Genomic DNA, 17934 nt, shown 5'->3' with positions numbered 1-17934 from the left:
TGTTTGACAATTTCTTTTTCTTTATTTTTTTCATTGTCTGTGAATATTACTTTTTGGTAGGATCATTTCTTTTTTTCCCCTTTTTTACCTCTTTGGAATAAATTTTTAAAAAATAATCAAAAAAGTGTTACCTGCTACGACTGCGGAGTCTGTGCCAGCGGGGGCTGCTGTTGTTACCACTGTGAGGGGGAAAAAAAATTAAAAAATAACCACTGGTGACTGGTAAAAGACGAGGTAGAAAGGTCATGGATTGTTCTCATGTGCGGGAGAGGAAGTAAACTGTGCCATGTCTCACAGCTGTGTGGCTCCAGCAGGAGACTGGATTGTGTGCCAGTAATAGAAAACATAAAAAAACAACAAAAAAAGGAGTAGGAGTTACCCTGAATCATGGTGGTGTCCGCCTGTGTGGGAAGCGATGTTAAAGGCCCCGTATCTGATGCTGAACAACACAAGAATGACATGTGTTGATAAAACAGCACAAACTCACAGGTTGTGATATCAGGATACTTGTTGGCTGTGGCTCAGAGATTTGAAGCCGAGTGAGGACATACACACAGCGTACTCACCCTCTGTCACATTCATGCTTGTATATGTTGGGAGTGTTGTCAAAGGCACCATATCGAAATCTGGGAGATAAAAAAGCGTGTTAAAAATGTCACAGGGCTCTATCTTCAGCGCACAGTCTGCTCAGAGCGAGTTGTGTAACTGCAGAGCTGCTGGCTGAGGAGGGAATATTAAGTGTTGTGACACAGTAATCTGATTATTAAGGGCCGGGACCGAAACAAAACCTGTCAACCACTTATTTAGTCTCGAATCCACTGTGATGCAACGGCTGAGCCAGTGGGAGAACTTCTGAGAGCCTTTTATTTAGTAAATGTAGCAACAACACACTATAAAACACTCAATTACAAGACCTGCATTAAAAATGTTGCTACAGCAGAAGTAGAAAAGCGTGATCAGCAATACAAGTCGATTAATCATTCAGCAGATAACCAATCGGTCTATTTTCATATCATTATTTTCATTGCTATCTCCATAGCAACCAATTAGGTCATTTTTTAGAGCAAGGCAGGTTTTCTTATATAGCAACATTACGACACAAGGCATTCAAAGTCATTTAAGAGGGAAAGACATACATTAAATATAGTGCATTACAAAAACATTACAACTACATTAAAAGAAACAAAGCAGCGGTCTGGGCTTTATTTGTCACTTATATGTCAGTTTACTGTAAATCCTGCTTTTATTTTTACTTGAGAGGTGAAAAGAATAAGCTATTCCTAAAGCTATGGATTTTTCTTTTTGCTCCACCATACATATTGGTTACTTATGTATGTTACTACAAAAAAAAAAAAATATATATATATATATATAAACTGTGCAGACCAATGTTGTACTGCGCTGTGTGTTACCTTTGTGTTTGTGTTCTTGTATGTTAAAAAAAATTCAATAAATATATTTGAGAAGAAAAAAAAAAACCAACAACATAAAGCAAGCAAATAAATAGTTGCAATAAAAAGTAATGTTATTGGAAAGCCAAAGTGATCTGCAATCATGGCAAAATTATTTGATTCAGGGCTCTTTAATATGAGAATTCCCTGCTTTTATTGGTCGTAATTGCTTTAAATTGAATATTTGGAGATTTGGACTGCTGGTTGAATAACACTAAACTTTTAATGAAATCACTTTGAGCTCTTTTTTTTTTTTTTTTTTGTTTTCTAATGTTTTAAAGACCAAAAGATTCACTAGGAAAAACTCAAGTGCAGAGTCAACTTGAGTCATGGAGCCAGCCTCAAGAGGCCAGTCGAAGAAACTACAGTTTTTTGGCACTTGCGCAGTGGCTTAATTAAGGTTGCCGCTTGGTTTGAATAACAACGCAAACTGTTTGATAGATTAATCTGTGACAATAGGTCATATTTTCTGATATTTTATGGAACCAATGAACTGTTCTAGATGTACCCAGTGACTATATCTAATATTTCAAACAAATGAAGGCTGCAGGTAATTTTCTCAATCAATCAATGATTTAAAACTGAAAAAAAATAATACTTTAATATCCTAAAGCAACCAACAAATCCCCAAAATATTAATCCACCCAAAATATTCAGTTCACTGTGGCTGTGTGACTGTGACCAGAAAAAAAACGCTAATGTTTTTCCATCTGAAAACCTGGAAGCATCGCATATTTGACATTTTTGCTTGAAAATTTGTGTGAGACTTCTGTGAAAAAGAGCTGCAGATTCATTTTAATTTCAATACACTGATCAATTAATTGAAATATCATTGCTACTTTAATGTAGTCAAATGAAAGTATAAAGCATCATAAAATAAAAAAAACAAAAGTACAACAAAGGTACAAATACCATAGTTCATTTAATACAATATTTAATATAATAATAATAATTTAAAAAAATAAGATAAGATGGATATGATATGTAGTAAAAATGAATAAGAATACAAAATACCTACAGGAATCAAACAGGTCACAGCAGTGCCAAAAATATTAAGGATGACTTTTGCAAAGCAACAAATAAACACTTGATTAAAGGTGATAAATACTTACTGTCCATTGTGAGTTAAGTCGCTTGTTACCTGTAAGAAACACACAAAAATCCATCAACAGCCACATATCTCACTGACATCCGCCTCGCGTTGTTTATATTGGACATTATTTATTTAACTCACGTGGAAATAAAAAGGTCAACACCTTTTCCACCATTGTTACCGACACACTGACATTGTTTGTCTCAGTTTAACCTTTTTAAAAATTAAAAAAAAAAAAAAACCTTTTTCTTCGTCCTCGTGAAGAAAGCTGACTTCACACAAAAAGGTAAAGTCACCTCGAGGCCCAAAAAACGACATTTCCAGGTGAAGCCTTCATGACTCTCAGACACAATCAGACATTGTTCATCACAGCTGCTGTGAGATCTTACCTGGACGCAGCGGAGCGGCTCACGCAACAAAACCGCCCCTGAAACACGACTTTTACTCCTCAAACTGAATCCAAAGCGCAGAAAACTAACTCACACTCGCCGGGTTTGAAATGTAATCTGTGTGTGAGTCTGTTGGGGCGTCCGAAACTCTGCGTCTGTGAAATACAGTAACCAGCGATACTTTTTCTCCTGCACTCGTGAGTCACGCAGCTCGCGCTCTCGATTTCCGCCCCTCCCTTTCCTCCCCCTCGCGCCCTGTCAAAGATCGTCTGCAGACAGGATGTGTCACCGCTGAGGTTAAAAATGTGGAGCACAGTAGTAGATTTGATTTTTGATCATTTTAGATTATTTGTTATTTTTAAGATAGTTATTAAGCAGTTAAAATATGAAAAGTATTTTATTATTATTATTTTTTTATTTTTATTACTATAGTGCATTTTCCATAGTTTTAAAGTATATTAACTTGTAATATTTATTGGTATTTTTTTTATATATATATAATTTTAGATTATTTGTTTTTTTAAGATAGTTATTAAGCAATGAAAACATGAAAAGTATTTTATTTTATTTTTTATCTTTATTTTTATTTTTATTACTATACTGCATTTTTGATTGTTTTAAAGTATATTAACTTGTATTATTTATTGGTATTTATTTTTTAGATAATTTTAGATTATTTGTTGTTTTTTAATATACTTATAAAAACAATAACAAATATAGACAGTATTTATTATTATTGTTCTACAATTCTACAATTCTACAATTTCATTTAGCAGACGCTTTTATCCAAAGCGACGTACAACACAAGCAAGAATTGTTGTTGTTGTTGTCAAAATAAAATAAAACACAACAATATAAATAATTAACTGAATAAATAAAACATATATTTCAAATTCATATGAAATTAAAATGTGAAAAAAATAAAAACAAATATATGAATACATTTAGAAAAATAGAAACAAACAAGAAAATGATGCAGATACAGTATGTATAAATTTGACAATGGTCTTATTTTAACTGCCCAGTCCACAGTAAGGATTGAAATGAATTATTTTCAATATAAATGTTTTGATTTTTAAATTGATGGTTGAGTCTGTAAAATGAAGTTTAATGGTAAAACATAATAAAAAATGTCCCAACTAATTTCAAATTTCAAGGTTTTTTATTTCCATCTACAAAACAATCATACTGTAGAAGTTGTTTGCAATGAAATTCTTAGATTTCAGGCTCAATTCAACTTTCTCTTACAAATGTTTGAAAAAATCTCTATTAAACAAAACTTGTAAATGTAAGAAAATCTGATAAGAATCTAAAACATAAAATAGTGCAGAAGCTAAAATGTAAGAATGCAATACAAATACAACGTAAAATAAAATACAAGGTTTATTATAATACTGTGGTTGCCTGGTAAATAAGTATAATGTATGTGGCAGTAGAGGCCGCAATATACAGACTTTTTTAGTGCCTTTTTCAAGCACACAACTTCCATTTAAGGCAGCATGGTAGCATCTTTTATTTGCTGCACTCCATTTGGCAGTGGCAGATTTCATATTGTCACAGCTTTAAAGTGTTAGCAGAGACAGTGTGCTAGTTTTTTTTCTTTTTGATTAAGCCTTAACAAGCTGCATGAAATGTGTGTTTATTGTTAACATTGCTGTGTGGGCATGTGGTGTTTTGTTTTCCACGGCAGACTGGCTCAAACCAGCAATGTGCCAGTCAGATTTTGGGGCGCACCCGACATCCTTCCTCTCATGGGAAGCAACCACATTTCTCAAACCATGAGCCAAAGTTGACATGACGTCACTGTGATTATTTTTCTCAGAGTTAACACAAAGCCACAGGAGACACCGATGACACTAAAGGTGTTTTCACAGGCTGATTGATGCTCTTTAAAGACGAGTAAACGGATCATTGAGTGTGAAATTAGTGGAGTGCTCTAATTAAAAGAAGTCACAAAGCCATTCGTATTCAGTTGGACTGATGTATGGATATATATATATATATATATATATATATATATATATAATGATATTGTCCAGTCAAAACACAGCTCTCCTTCCTCCCTGTTTTTGTAAACAACAACAAAAATCTTCTAAGTCTGCCCACACTCTGTTACACAAGTCGGCTTTCTCTCAAGCTGACAGAGTGACAGCTCCAGAGTTCACGTCACTGGGGGAATAATCATCCAGATGACTACACGTTTTTGTTTTTTTTTTAAAAAAAAAGGAATGGAAAGAGTTCAAATCTGCTTAAACCTGTGAAACAGTAGCTTGAATGCTGTCAGTCAAAATGTCTGTGGTTCCTCTTGGTCACACATTCAGTGACCCAGCACTTTCAGTACCTGAGGAAAATTTCCTCTGGCACCCACACCCAAAAATGCAGTTTTATTATTATAATTATTATTATTATTATTATTATTATTATTATTATAACAATAATAATACTTTAGTGGTGGTTTAGGATGAGGTTGTTCATCTATCTCTTTTTCATCAGTTTTTATGTTTGTTTCACCCAGATTAGAGGCTGAATGGGGAGCACACACATAAACACACAAATGAAAAAAAATCAATACTAAATAACAAACGAGTAAGTACACTAAGTGCATATTTGCAGATTTCGTCTGCTTCTGTTTGTACTGCACCTGAGATGTTTTTTGCCTTTTCATTTTATCTTTCTCTAATGCTCTCCACATACACTCCACACCACCCTTTCCCTTTTGTTTGATTTATATGAATGGAAGAAAAAAGAAAAAGTTTTAAGTGTCCGTCCCTCCTGATGGCGTGCTGCCACGTTGCCTGTAGGAAGATCCACCAACGGCCACATTTGAGTTCATTTTTCACAGAGAAGCTCTTATAAAATCAGGACATTCAGTAAGTGGTTTCTGTGTCCTAAATCTGATTACCATAATAAAAAACCCTTACTGTTACCATTGTTAAAATTTAGGAAGTGAGAGACACTGGGGAGACATTGGGGTCAACGGACCAAAATACATTTCAGGAAGTATGTTTTTTTCTCATAATGAATAAAGCAAAAACATATTTTCTTTTATCAAAGTAATCCAATAAAGACTGACCTCATGGCCAGACAATTCAAACATTTTAGCTCTGGAATTCAACTATGTTTCTTCTCTTTAGACATTTAGTCCAAACAGCTTTTGTTGTAGATAACTCTCAAAGGAGGAAGCCATACCTCTTAACTTCTCCTATAATTTAAGTCATGTTGGGTTCACAGTGAAGTCAGCTGAGAAATCTGAGCTGAGTGAGAGCTCGTTCTTTTCACTTATCATTTTAAAACCTCCATTGGCAGAGAAGAGACCACAGCTGTTGACACTTTATTTTAAATTAAATGAAACAAGATTGAGGGATTTGTTGTGTACACATTTCATGACAATTTCTTTATGTCTGTATATGCATATACAACACATTAGCATAAATGTGATACAAAAAAAGGATCGTTGTTTAGAATTATATAATGGTTTATTATCAGTGCTACAATAATTGACAGATTCCAGTTTAGTGAGTGAAAAATATCAAACATGTTTACATTTCATTTAAACTAAAATGGGAATTGAAGCAGCACTGTAAATCTGCATACTGTGACTGTGCTGTAGTCAGTAAGAAAGTTTTATTACAATGTAAACCTATTTGTGCATTGCATTATGTGCACACACATATAAAACTCTGATTTTAAAATGTTTGTTGCAGAATTTAAAGGAATCTGTGAGATAAAGTCCAGTCCTGCAGTCATTTATCTATACTTTTAAAAGGATACTGAGGATGAAACTTATAAAAATATGACTTAACCCATATTCTGCACTGTATGTACACCCGATTTCAATAAAAGATAAATAAAATAAACTAACACCAACAAATCAAAGCACGGTTTATCATTTACGACATCACAGTTGGACACTTCAGAGCGGCTGTCCCACATTTTTTCTCTCCTGCAGCTGTTGACGTCAGTCTCTTCTGTGCCTCTGTTTAAAATCAACACAGGGCAGACACGGATTTATAAAAAGCTCAGTCAAATACCAGATAAAAAGAGAAACAAGAGGGAAGAGATTAAGGAGAATGACAATATGTATTATGTGCATGAAAAACATACAAACCTAAGGTTGCAATATTTTAAACATCTGTGGTTTTTGAGTCCAGAGACACTTGTTTTTCTGCTGCAGCATCCTGAATGGGACACAAAAAACTCATGTAGGAGGGTCACAACAGAAAACAACACTTATAGGAGATGTGCACAACACATTCCTCAGCTTATCAAATGACAAACCTTGTGAGGAGTGCTCAGCTCCTTAGTGTCAGAGTTTAACCCAGAAACATCCCCATTCTCCAATCCGTTTGGTTTAGGAGCGTCGAGGTCCTCCTCTTCAATGTGCAGTGGGCTGTCGTCTGCTGCAGACAGCTGGAGCTCCAAACTCTCTGAGTCACAGGAGTTGTTTAGTTCAGAGCTGCTGTCACTCGGTGGAGCTTTCTCACTTTCTCCCTTATTATCAGATTCTGCAGGAGGCGTCAGCTCAGACTCCTCTTCTTTCTTTCCCTTCTCCTCTTCCACCTGACTGCTTCCTTCTCCAGAGTTCAGCTCGTTTCTGGCTTCTTGTGCAGGAGAGCCGGGGACGTCACTGTGGCTGGATGCTGCGTCCAGGTCCCTGGATGCTGCGTCCAGGTCCCTGGACTCAGAGCTCTCTGTCAGAGGTGGTTGTGGGGTGACTGCGAGGGTGCTGCTCTCTCTGGAAAGAGTGCCGTGGCGAGGTTTGTCCGGGGACCTCAAACTGAACCTCTGGCTCGGCCTGGGACTATAGCTCCTGTGAAACTCAGAGAAGCTGGCTTTCCAGGCCTTGGGGGATATCAGAGTTCGTCTTTTCAGGGACCCATACCTGAAATATTTTTGCAAGAGTAATATCAAATAAAAAGCAAGAAAACTGAATGTTTTGCATCTATCCCCTGATAAAGACATCAAGTTATCAGAGGTCGAAAGTGTAGGAATAGAGGGGTTTTATCGGCAGAAATGGAATATATTGTTTTCTTTAGTTAAAATAATTTGAACATAAGAATCATTGTGTTTTCCTAGAACGGACAAACCAAAAACTGGCTCTAGAAAGGGCCATTCACATTTCTGAGTATTCGCAGCCCCTTTGAGACAAGCAGAGTTAAAGAAATTGAGGTTTTTTTTAACCACTAATGTGCGTTTCTTCAGTGTTTTTACTACTTCAATCACCTGGTCAGTTTGATTCTGGAGTAAAAGAGACCTCTGCAGATAGCTTGGCTCCTGGTAAAAACCTCCTGAACTATAAACACACAAAAAAAATCTAACTGGGAAAAGTTTCAGCTGGTAGCAATCTGCAGTCCTCACCACTAGATGCCACTACACTTTTGTAAAATGTGCTCTCGTTTATTATTTATATATATATAATGCTCCTACTTGCCTGTTTGCAACATCTTAAATTTGTACATTTGTGCATTTTTACTGTTGAATTGTTTTATGTGTTTGTATGTATCTTGGTTATGTCTGAGTGAAGCTACAGACAAACTTCCTCTGAGGTGGACAATAAAGTCTCTCAATCTCTATCTCTATCTCTCTCTAAATTCCCCTAAATGTTACACGCAACTCCTTTAAAAGTCCTGATCCTAAAATAAAAGTTTATTGGGAAACATTTTGTGGGATGTACGGTGACTAAGGCACCATCAGTGAGGAAAATATAACAAATACTATAGTGGTCATTGCAGCTTTGGACATAAAGTTCAACTGTTTGGCAATAAAAATTGAAATATTGGCATTAAATGTATTTTGGAGCTGCAAATAGACAACCCTGCTAGTATCTGTGTTTTGGAATAAGGCTGTAAAGAGACATAATTTAAAGTGTTTTGTAAGATGTAAAGTTAAGCAGAGCTTCCACTGTCAATGACATAATTTTGTGGCAAACTATTCATCTGAACTGCTGACCATTTAAACAAAAAATTCTTAAACCAAGAAGAAAAACGCACCGTTGCATTCCCTTCAGGGCAAACACTTTGTCTGGATGCTGAGCCTGCAGCTCCTTTATCACATTCTGTAGATCAAGGTTGAGCTGAAAGAGGAGACGACTTATTATAAAAAATAAAAATAAAAAACTGTGAGAATTACTGTTATGTGCCAACTGACTTTTGAAAAAACATACCGTGCTCATTTCCCTGTAGAAGATGTCTCGTAAATTTGACACAGCTGAGAAGACTGTCACAAAGCATCCGACACGGCTGAGAAGGAAGAAATATCAAAACATTAAAAACGTGTACACCCTCACATCTCATACGATAATAGAAAATATTCAGACCTTTCATAGAGCGCAGGCAGCTCCTCTTTTAGCTCAGTGTTGATGCCTTCATAGACACTTTTGGCAGCATTCATCTCCTCTTCTGCCTGAAGAGTAAATTAATTCCAAAATGTATTTTTGAGCAAATAAAGGTTGATATACACCAGAAAGAATGAGATGTCATCATTAGTAACCTTGTTTATCTTGACATCATCCCTCTTCTTAGCAGTCTGCAGTGCCTCCAGGTGGTGACGGGAGGAGTCGTAGTCAACCAGTTTTCTTCCCCTTTTGGCTACTTTCTCCTGCAGATTAAAAAGACCCAGATATATTACGTGTGTGAGCATGTGTGAACGACTTGTTTGTCTTTGTAGGGTTTTGTGTGTTTGCTCTGAGGCCTTTATTTCCTGTCTGACTTCTGTTTACTTGCATGCTTCCTCTTGTCTTACCTTGACATCTGGGAATTGGCTCACGTAGGACTCCATGGTGCGTACGGCCTGGTCTAATAGCTTCACCTCGAAGTCATTCCACAGGAGGTCCTCTCCCTTATTAAAAGGCACAGCATAAATATTGCATTAATTATGTATGAAGAGAGTGGGAGAGAAGGCGTTCTGGTTCCCCCCGGCGCTCCTGCTTGCTTTTGCACTTGTAAAACACAAATGTGCAGTGGTAGATGTGGTGCTGCTGTGGCTTTTGTGTTTATCACTCGATATTTACCTCTACAATGGCTCCTAAATCTTCCTCTCCAGCCCAGTCAGTCTCATAAGCATCAAACAGGGACTGGGAGAGGCGTCTCGAAGCTTCACGCATGTCTGTAACAAGCAGAATTGTCTGTGTGAGAGCTGCAGAGGACACAAATCTGCAGCTCTGCAGCATCTACAAGCAAAAAAATGTTTCACCTCTGACAGCACTGATGTAGTTTCTCAGGTCCTTGTATATCCGGTTCCCATCAGTCTGCAAATAGACAAAAGGTTTGCATGATTGTCAGTCTAAAGATTTATGACTTTTATGATGTTTGATTTTCGGAGTAGATAAGTAAATCATCCACACAGAGACAGCAGTGGAAATGTTTGTTTTTAAAGGGACAGTTCACTCCAAAATCCAAAACACATATTTGTATTCTTACCTGTAGTGCTTTTTATCAGTCTAGATTGCTTTGGTGTGAGTTGCACAGTGTTGGAGATATCAGACGTAGAGATGTCTACCTTCTCTCTGATATAATGGAACTAGATGGCACATGGATTGTGGTGCTCAAAGCGCCAAAAATATAAATTTGACAAACTCAACAGCGATTGCTCTTTCAGAAATCATGACTTAAATAACTTAAAATAATCCACAGACCTTGTTGTCACCAGTTTAATGTAGGAACTATTTTCTTGCTACTGAACTAAACCCGCCAAGAGTATCACTGCACAGAATGAAGTGTGACATGACCGGGAAGAAATGCAAAATATTTTGATAATTACACTACACGTGAGAGGAAAAAAATACGTGTTTTGTATTTTGGGGTGAACTGTCCCTTTAACCCATTTTTTTATTCAATTGTTCAAACATTTCACTGCTCACAAAAAGGTACATTCTTATTTTCTGATCAGTCAGGAGTTTGATACCTGCTGGTCATTAAACTGTTGGAGACAATGTTCAAACTGGTCATCTCTGGTCACCACTGTCTTCCCCAGCTTTTGCAGCACCTGCAGAAAAACAACATGCCTCAGTGCAACAACTACTTAAATATGAATTCTTTCTATTGTTTTCTGGGAAACAAAAAAACTGCAGACCTTTTCTTTGCCTCTGCTCAGCTGTCTTTGCACTTTTTTAGCAAAGTCACCAGAGCTGCCTTTTGGACTCGTGCTGTCGGCCATGTCTTGTCTTGTCTTGTCTGTGTTTATACCTGATAATGAAGACAAACAGAGAAGAAATGTTTTTTGATTAACAACACACCTGCACCATGTCAAATATATATAAAATATTACCATTGTGTTGGGAGTAAGACTACAAGTAGTAGTAAATAAATTACATTATATTAATCATATCACATCATGATAATAAATGATGAATGACTTTATAATGTTTGTATTGTGGCATTTTTTCTATTTCTGTTATATATATTTCATAGTCTTGTGCTATTATTTATTATTATTGTGTATTGTATTGTGCATACACTATATATTATATTACTACTACAAGATTTATTTTTCATGTCATCTTTGTACTTTAATTTCTCATTTTACATACGATAACTACCCCAGCTAACAGGCAACGTTCCCACTAACGTTACCTACAAGTTGCAATAATGTTTTAAAGAAAACATTTAATCTAATGTTCAAAGAACCTTTTAAGATGTTTATTTTTTCAGATAATGTTCCTTTAGGTTAAATGCTGACTAAGACATAACGTTTTAACTGCGACAGTCTGACGATGTTTTGGTGATGTTGAGAGGTGACAGATCAGAGAATGTTCTTTTTATAAAACATTCCCATAATGTTACATGAGAACAAAGGAAGAACCTTTTCAAAGCAACATTCAGATCATATTATTGAGGACTGAGATTACAGATGTTTTTTTTAATTGAAAATGTAATGTAATGTGAGGTGTTAACAAATTAAAAGATTAAAAAACATTTTGAACATTTTTTGATGTTTATAGAAATGTTACCCTAACTTTAAGTAGAACATTCTGGGAACTAAAAAGAAACTTGAAATATTGCACTTTGTGTCAGTTTGGCCTTTGTTTTGTATCTTATAGTAGTTTTGTATCTTTGTGAGGTCATTTGGTATCTTATGTAGTCATTTTCCATAAGGTCATTTTGTGTCTTTTTTTATTGTTGTTTGGGGTCCCCTTGTAGTAATTTACTCTCTCTTTGTGGGTGTTTAGCCCATTTTTGTAGTTATTTTGTATGTCTTTGCTGTACCTTTGCATCTTTTGTGGTCATTTTGCATTTCTGCCTGGTCTGTACATGTGTCTTCAAGGGAAATATTTCTGGTGAAAGCCCAGATGGCCCCTGGACCTATGTGTGGTAGGCCTGTCCCTCTTCACTTTTCACTTGCAGTGTTTATTATCTTTATGTCTTCTATGTCTTTTGATGTGAAGCATTTGCTGCATGTAATTTCTTAGTTGTAAAGCATATTAGGCTGCATTTCTTGTAGAAAGGTGCTATACAAATAAAGATTATTTTCAAGTGCAGAATTTTTACCTGTAATGCACTTTTTCAGTGTGTTACCATTACTGTTATTCCGTAAAAGTCTGTTAATATTTCATCAACTACTGATTAAGTATAAAGTGGCAGAAAATTAAACCCAGTGCCTCTCGGTGAAATGTGGAGCTGCATCTTAAGGAACCGCAGTAATCCTCTAATAACTACAACACCCAGAGTCCCCTGCGGTTAAGCCACTCCCAATTGTAGTATGGCAGCGGTGAACTTTAACCAGAGAGTTTATATTCGTGTTTTTGTCGGAGGAGTGGCTCTATGATAAACTCGGATCAGTTTCCTGCGCTGCTGGCCGAGCTGCAGGACATGATCATGGGCAGCACGCTGGTCAAATGCGCCGTCACCGACCTGGGCATCCAGTGGGCCGGCTGGGCTCTGGCTGCAGCCTTCAGGACCGAGAAGTTTTATGATTTGGCAGGTAACGAACAAAAACTGGCAAAAATTCGCCTTTGTGAGTGTTGTCTTAAGGCCATGTGCTGACTGGTTTTGCAACCTTACTTGTTATGTGGAGCCAATTTAACCCAAACTCGACTCCAAAGAAAAGCGAATCATGTTTGAGCGCAAAAAGCCTCGAATTAACCCCAATTCAGGTTGGATTGGTATTTGATTTACAAAAAACAACAAACTTTTTTTTGTGCATTTACATATCGAACTTTCATGATTATACAAGCTGTTATCTAAAGGTTTGTTGTGAAACAGCAGAGAGCTCCTCCTTCATCTTAAGAAGCAGCGTACAGACCCAATCAGCTTAACGTCATGGTCCTCTGTCAGCAGGGCCGTAGAGAAAGACTCGGGGGCCCATTCAGCCTGTCTCCTCTAACATTTAACATTTCTGCTACCTGATCTTACATTTACATTTGTAAAAAAAAAAAAAAAAAAAATCACTCTGAGTTTAAAATGCCTGAACATAATTTAAAACAGTAGTAGCTGGCTATTAAAAGGGGTGGTCGATATATCTGTTATACAGTGTATCCCTGCTTATTCCACGCGGGTGTCTAAAATGACTATATTGCAAAAGTAGAGTATATATAGTTACGAAAATGCTTTAATTTAATTAAAGCAGTCTTGTAAAGAAATTTATTATAACAATTCTTAATTTAAATTCACAAAAATAGTATTTTATTTAACTTTATCATAAAAGTACTTTATTTAAGTTTATTGCATACCAGTTGCTACTTTATTTAATATGAAAAGTACATTAACTTCAAAACAGCACTTTATTTAACTTAATTATACAACAGTCACTACTTTGTTTAACCTTATTGTGACTACTTTACCTTTTTTGTAACAGTAGTTTAATGTATAACAGCACTTTATTTTATCATAAAACAGTGGGTAATTAATTTAACTTAACTGTAACAATACTTTAATTTAAGTGTAGACTATAACAGTTGCCACTTTATTTAACTTAATTCTAACAGTAGTTTAATTAGTAGTTCAGTATTTTAGTAGTCCACAGTAGTCCCCTAACCCTAACCCATGACATATTTCGTGGTCATGTCTTATGTTAAAGCAAACTGAATCTCTTTGGGGTTTCTTTGAACTGTGGGTTGGATAAAACGATTGACGGGAAGGGGTCACTTGGAGCTTTAAAAAGTTGTTAAAGATGTGATTTTTTTTTTTTTTTTTACACTTTTTCAATCAAACGATTGACCAGATAATGAAATCAATGACTTAAATAATCTCAAATCGCAGCCAGTCTCCTCACATTTAACCAGTTGTACTGTGAGTTTTAATAAGATGATTGACTCTCGTGACAAGTTTTGATCTTAAAAAGTTGAAAAGTCGAAGTGAAGCGTGCCTTTAGGCTCAAATGCAGACAATTATCAAATCATGTAGAACAGTGGAGCTTACCTGTCGACACAAATGACTGATTTCTTTCACAATTTGACAAATGAATCACCTTGACACTTCTCTCTGACTCGTCTGCTCCTGGTTCTCCGCCGTGCTCTGCGCTCCTGGATAGTTTACCCTTGAACTTTGGAACCAATTGTCTGCAGTATCCTGGGTAAAAGATTTATTGAACACGCCTTACTGTGCAACAAGTAGAGCCATCCGCCATGCCCACGTCCCAACACTCACACTCACTCTCCTTTTCCTTCCAGGATCTGGCACTTTTATACTGCTTGCCCACCTGAGTCGTATCTGGGGAGGAGCCAATCACGTCCGTCAGAAGGTGCAGACTGGGTTGGTGACGGCGTGGGGGCTCAGGTGAGTGGTCGACCCCCATTGTTCAACATTGACACCCCCCCTGCACAGCTGAATAAAAGTGCAACAGAAGAATACTGATTATATCTCATTGAAACCTGCAGTTTAAGCTTTGGAGGGTTGGTGTGGAGGTCAGAGGAGGCACTCATGAATGTGAAACCTTAAAGTTGGGTTAATGAATAATGCCTTTGGTTAATGTGAGCGGACGTTAACCATGTTCTCTCTGCAGGCTGGGGACATTCCTCTTCATGCGGATCTTGAAGGACGGTCATGATCGCAGGTTCAACAATGTCAGAGACAGCCCAGGGACGTTCTTCGTATATTGGAGTATTCAAGGTGCAGTGATGTTAACGCCTTCCTCTTCATTGTCGCAGTCCTTGACCAACTCGGTGCACAAGTGAAGGGAGGGTTGAGTTGGATAAATCACTGTCTAGTTTCTCTCTTAGTATGCATTTATTCCAGATGTTGTTGGTTACTGTGAGTTTAATGCATTTAGCTGATGGTGGTATTAAGGTCGGTTTAAGATGATGCATTTTCTCGTTTCTCACAGCCGTATGGGTATTTATGACCCTCCTGCCCACCCTTATGCTGAACAGCGAGAAGCGAGATGTGCCTCTGGGAACGAGGGACTACATTGGCTGGACAATATGGGGCCTTGGCTTTGCCGCTGAGGCGATCGCTGACCAGCAGAAATGGCTTTTCAAGCGTGACCCAGATAATGCTGTAAGTTAACAGACCTCATACTGTGCAGCCCTTAATGCAGGAATACTCAACTTGTGGCCCGCGGGCCTAATCTTGCCCCCAATAGGGTGCCAGGTGGTCCCCCAACCAATATCTAATTCACAATAAAAACAAAGTGATTCACAATGGGAATTATTTTTGTATTTTTAGTATAAATACGGGGCCAGAGAATTTAAAACAGCATCAAAATCGAGCTTGTTTATCCAGTAGAGGACCCCCCTAATGCCCCTAATGTCCTCAACCTTGGAAATGTCCTGAAATCATAGAAATGTATTAAAATCCCCAAAACGTCCTGAAATCTTAAAAATGTTGTAAAATAGCAGAAATGTCTTAAAATCCTTGGAATATGCTACAATCCTAGAAATGTCCAAAAATCTCAGAAACATCCTAAAATCCTATAAATGTCCTTAATTCCTAGAAATGTCCTGAAATCTGAGAAATGTCAAAAATCCTAGGAACATCCTTAACTCTAAGAAACGCCCAAAAAGATGAGAAACATCCCCAAAATCCTAGAAATGTCCTAAAATCCTAGAAACATGTATGGAACTGCTGTGACTGGCCCCTTGACCTCCTGTTATTTTGAAAAGTGGCCCTCAAGCAAGGCAGGTTGAGTATCTGCCTTCATGCATCATTCACTGAGTGTAACTTTAATGTCCAATTTGCTCTCATGCCTTCAGGGGAAGTTCATCCAGAGTGGACTGTGGGCTTACAGCAGACACCCAAACTATTTCGGAGAGATCCTGCAGTGGTCGGGTCTGTGGCTCTCAGCCTCATCGGTGATGGAGGGCCCCCAGTATCTTAGTGTGGCGTCGCCTCTCTTCGTCTGGTTCCTGCTACGTTACGTCAGCGGCGTGCCGATCCTGGAAAAGCAGGCCATGAAGAAATGGGGATCTGACCCGGGCTTCCAGGACTACATCAAGAACACCCCTCTTCTGTGGCCATGGCCGAAATTTTGATGTTTCAGTGAACAGTGACAAACATTTTCTCAACCGCTGAACCAATAATTGCCTCAAACAAAGAAGGTACTCACATTAAAGGTATACTATGCAGCAATTTTCACTCACTTGTCTGTGAACAGTATTGTTAGCAGACATGAAAGACATGATTCCCTCTCATTCATCATATTGCATTTCTTGGGCTGTGTCCTCGATTTTGTCCTCTTGCTGTTATGGTCTGGCACCTAATCGCTACCTCTTTATTAAGGCCAGATCTCACTTGCGCACTGAGCCCGGGAACACACGAACACATTAAAATAACAAGAAAACAACGCCTTGTCCCATGTATTCAGGTGTATTTTAAAATATAGCTTTTATTTAATGTGTTCTGGTCTTTTGTCCACATGCAGACTGCTTTGTGGGACACTAAAAGCAAAACTCCTCATGGTAAATATTTTCAGAAAGTCCTTTTTCAGTGTTGAACTGAAGTTTTTAGCTTCAGACATCAGCTTGTGCAACGTTATCTTCTTTGTGAGACGTCACAAATGAGGCAATATTTCATGCAATAGCAGACGTGACCAAATTAGTGCCAGCTCTGCCTGTTTTGACAGGACTTTTTACATGTTTATACAGAAAGATACAGTTGCTTTTTTACTGTATTGAGCAATAAACGCATCAGACTGTTCTTCAGAGGTGACTGCTTCAGGTAGCCTCACAGTAACAGCTGTTTTCAGGCTTCAGACGTCTTCTCCTTTTTGCATGGCTTAATGGTTACGGTTATATCACCACCTGCTGGTTTGTCATGCTTTTAATAGCACCTCAGTTTTTTTGTGTTTTTTTGTGCAGTGCTATAAAACTATTTTTTAGTTTTATAGCACTGCTCTGAAATCTTTTGAAAACAAAGGAGAGAAAAATCTTTTTTACAAAACAAAATACCTGTGTTTGTATAGACTAGGCCTAAGAAAATCAACAAGTGATGATTGAGAGGGATTACCTTTGTATGAATCCATTTTTAGAAGTCTGCATAGTATACCTTTAGGTGCTCTCCTAAGCAAAATGCAGATATTGTGAAATAAGTTGCAATGTACTTTTTTCTGTCACTTTGTAATTACTCTGTAAAATAAACTCCAGTTTATCACAATTCTTTACATGATGCTGTTGAAGAGCGTTTTGTGGTGTGTCAGAAAAGAGCATCTCTGCAATAAAGTCTGTGAAGATTGAGTCATGTGAGTTTAAAATCACAAGCAAAGGTGTTCGAGGAGTGAAGGAGGCCATCAATGTCAAACCAGAGCAGTCGTCACTCACTCGAAAAACACCACTAAAACTGCCCGTATGCTTCATCAGAACAGCTGAAGAGACACAGAAACTCTCTTCCACTTCACTCGGTGATTGTCCAGAAAGAAGCCAAGGTTTCTCAAGATTGTTTTTTCCAATTTGTTACCACTATTTTTTATTACTTTTTCTGTATACAACTAAGTGCAAGGTGTTGAATGTTTTCCACAACAGACCTTCTGGAAATGTGCACATTATCCTCATATTTAGACAATAGAGCCTGTCCTTTCTGTCCTCTCCAATGTGGAATTGTTCACAGCTATTAGCAGTTGCTTTCCTGCGTGG

General features: G+C 37.4%; 2 protein-coding genes across 2 annotated transcripts; one reads left to right on the top strand and one right to left on the bottom strand.

The window, feature by feature from the left end:
• Positions 1-6752: 6752 nt before the first annotated feature.
• On the bottom strand, positions 6753-14528 carry bin2a (bridging integrator 2a). Its single transcript, XM_042492686.1, has 13 exons — positions 14337-14528; positions 11004-11116; positions 10836-10916; positions 10125-10179; positions 9943-10037; positions 9675-9770; positions 9423-9530; positions 9250-9335; positions 9097-9172; positions 8924-9006; positions 7212-7815; positions 7042-7111; positions 6753-6909 (listed from the first exon to the last, which is right to left on the bottom strand). Exons 2-12 carry the CDS (start codon positions 11085-11087, stop codon positions 7058-7060), a joined length of 1422 nt encoding a protein of 473 aa, XP_042348620.1. The 5' UTR covers positions 11088-11116; positions 14337-14528; the 3' UTR covers positions 6753-6909; positions 7042-7057.
• On the top strand, positions 12657-17465 carry si:ch211-210c8.6. The gene is made up of 5 exons (XM_042492687.1): positions 12657-12851; positions 14539-14644; positions 14871-14977; positions 15192-15364; positions 16060-17465. The coding sequence occupies exons 1-5, from the start codon at positions 12692-12694 to the stop codon at positions 16336-16338; spliced, it is 825 nt and encodes a 274-aa protein (XP_042348621.1). The 5' UTR covers positions 12657-12691; the 3' UTR covers positions 16339-17465.
• The last annotated feature ends 469 nt before the right edge of the window (positions 17466-17934 follow it).

The sequence above is a fragment of the Plectropomus leopardus genome, chromosome 8 (genome assembly GCF_008729295.1).
Source record: "Plectropomus leopardus isolate mb chromosome 8, YSFRI_Pleo_2.0, whole genome shotgun sequence".
Classification (NCBI taxonomy): Eukaryota; Metazoa; Chordata; class Actinopteri; order Perciformes; family Serranidae; genus Plectropomus; species Plectropomus leopardus.
This window is presented reverse-complemented; position numbering and strand designations above follow the sequence as displayed.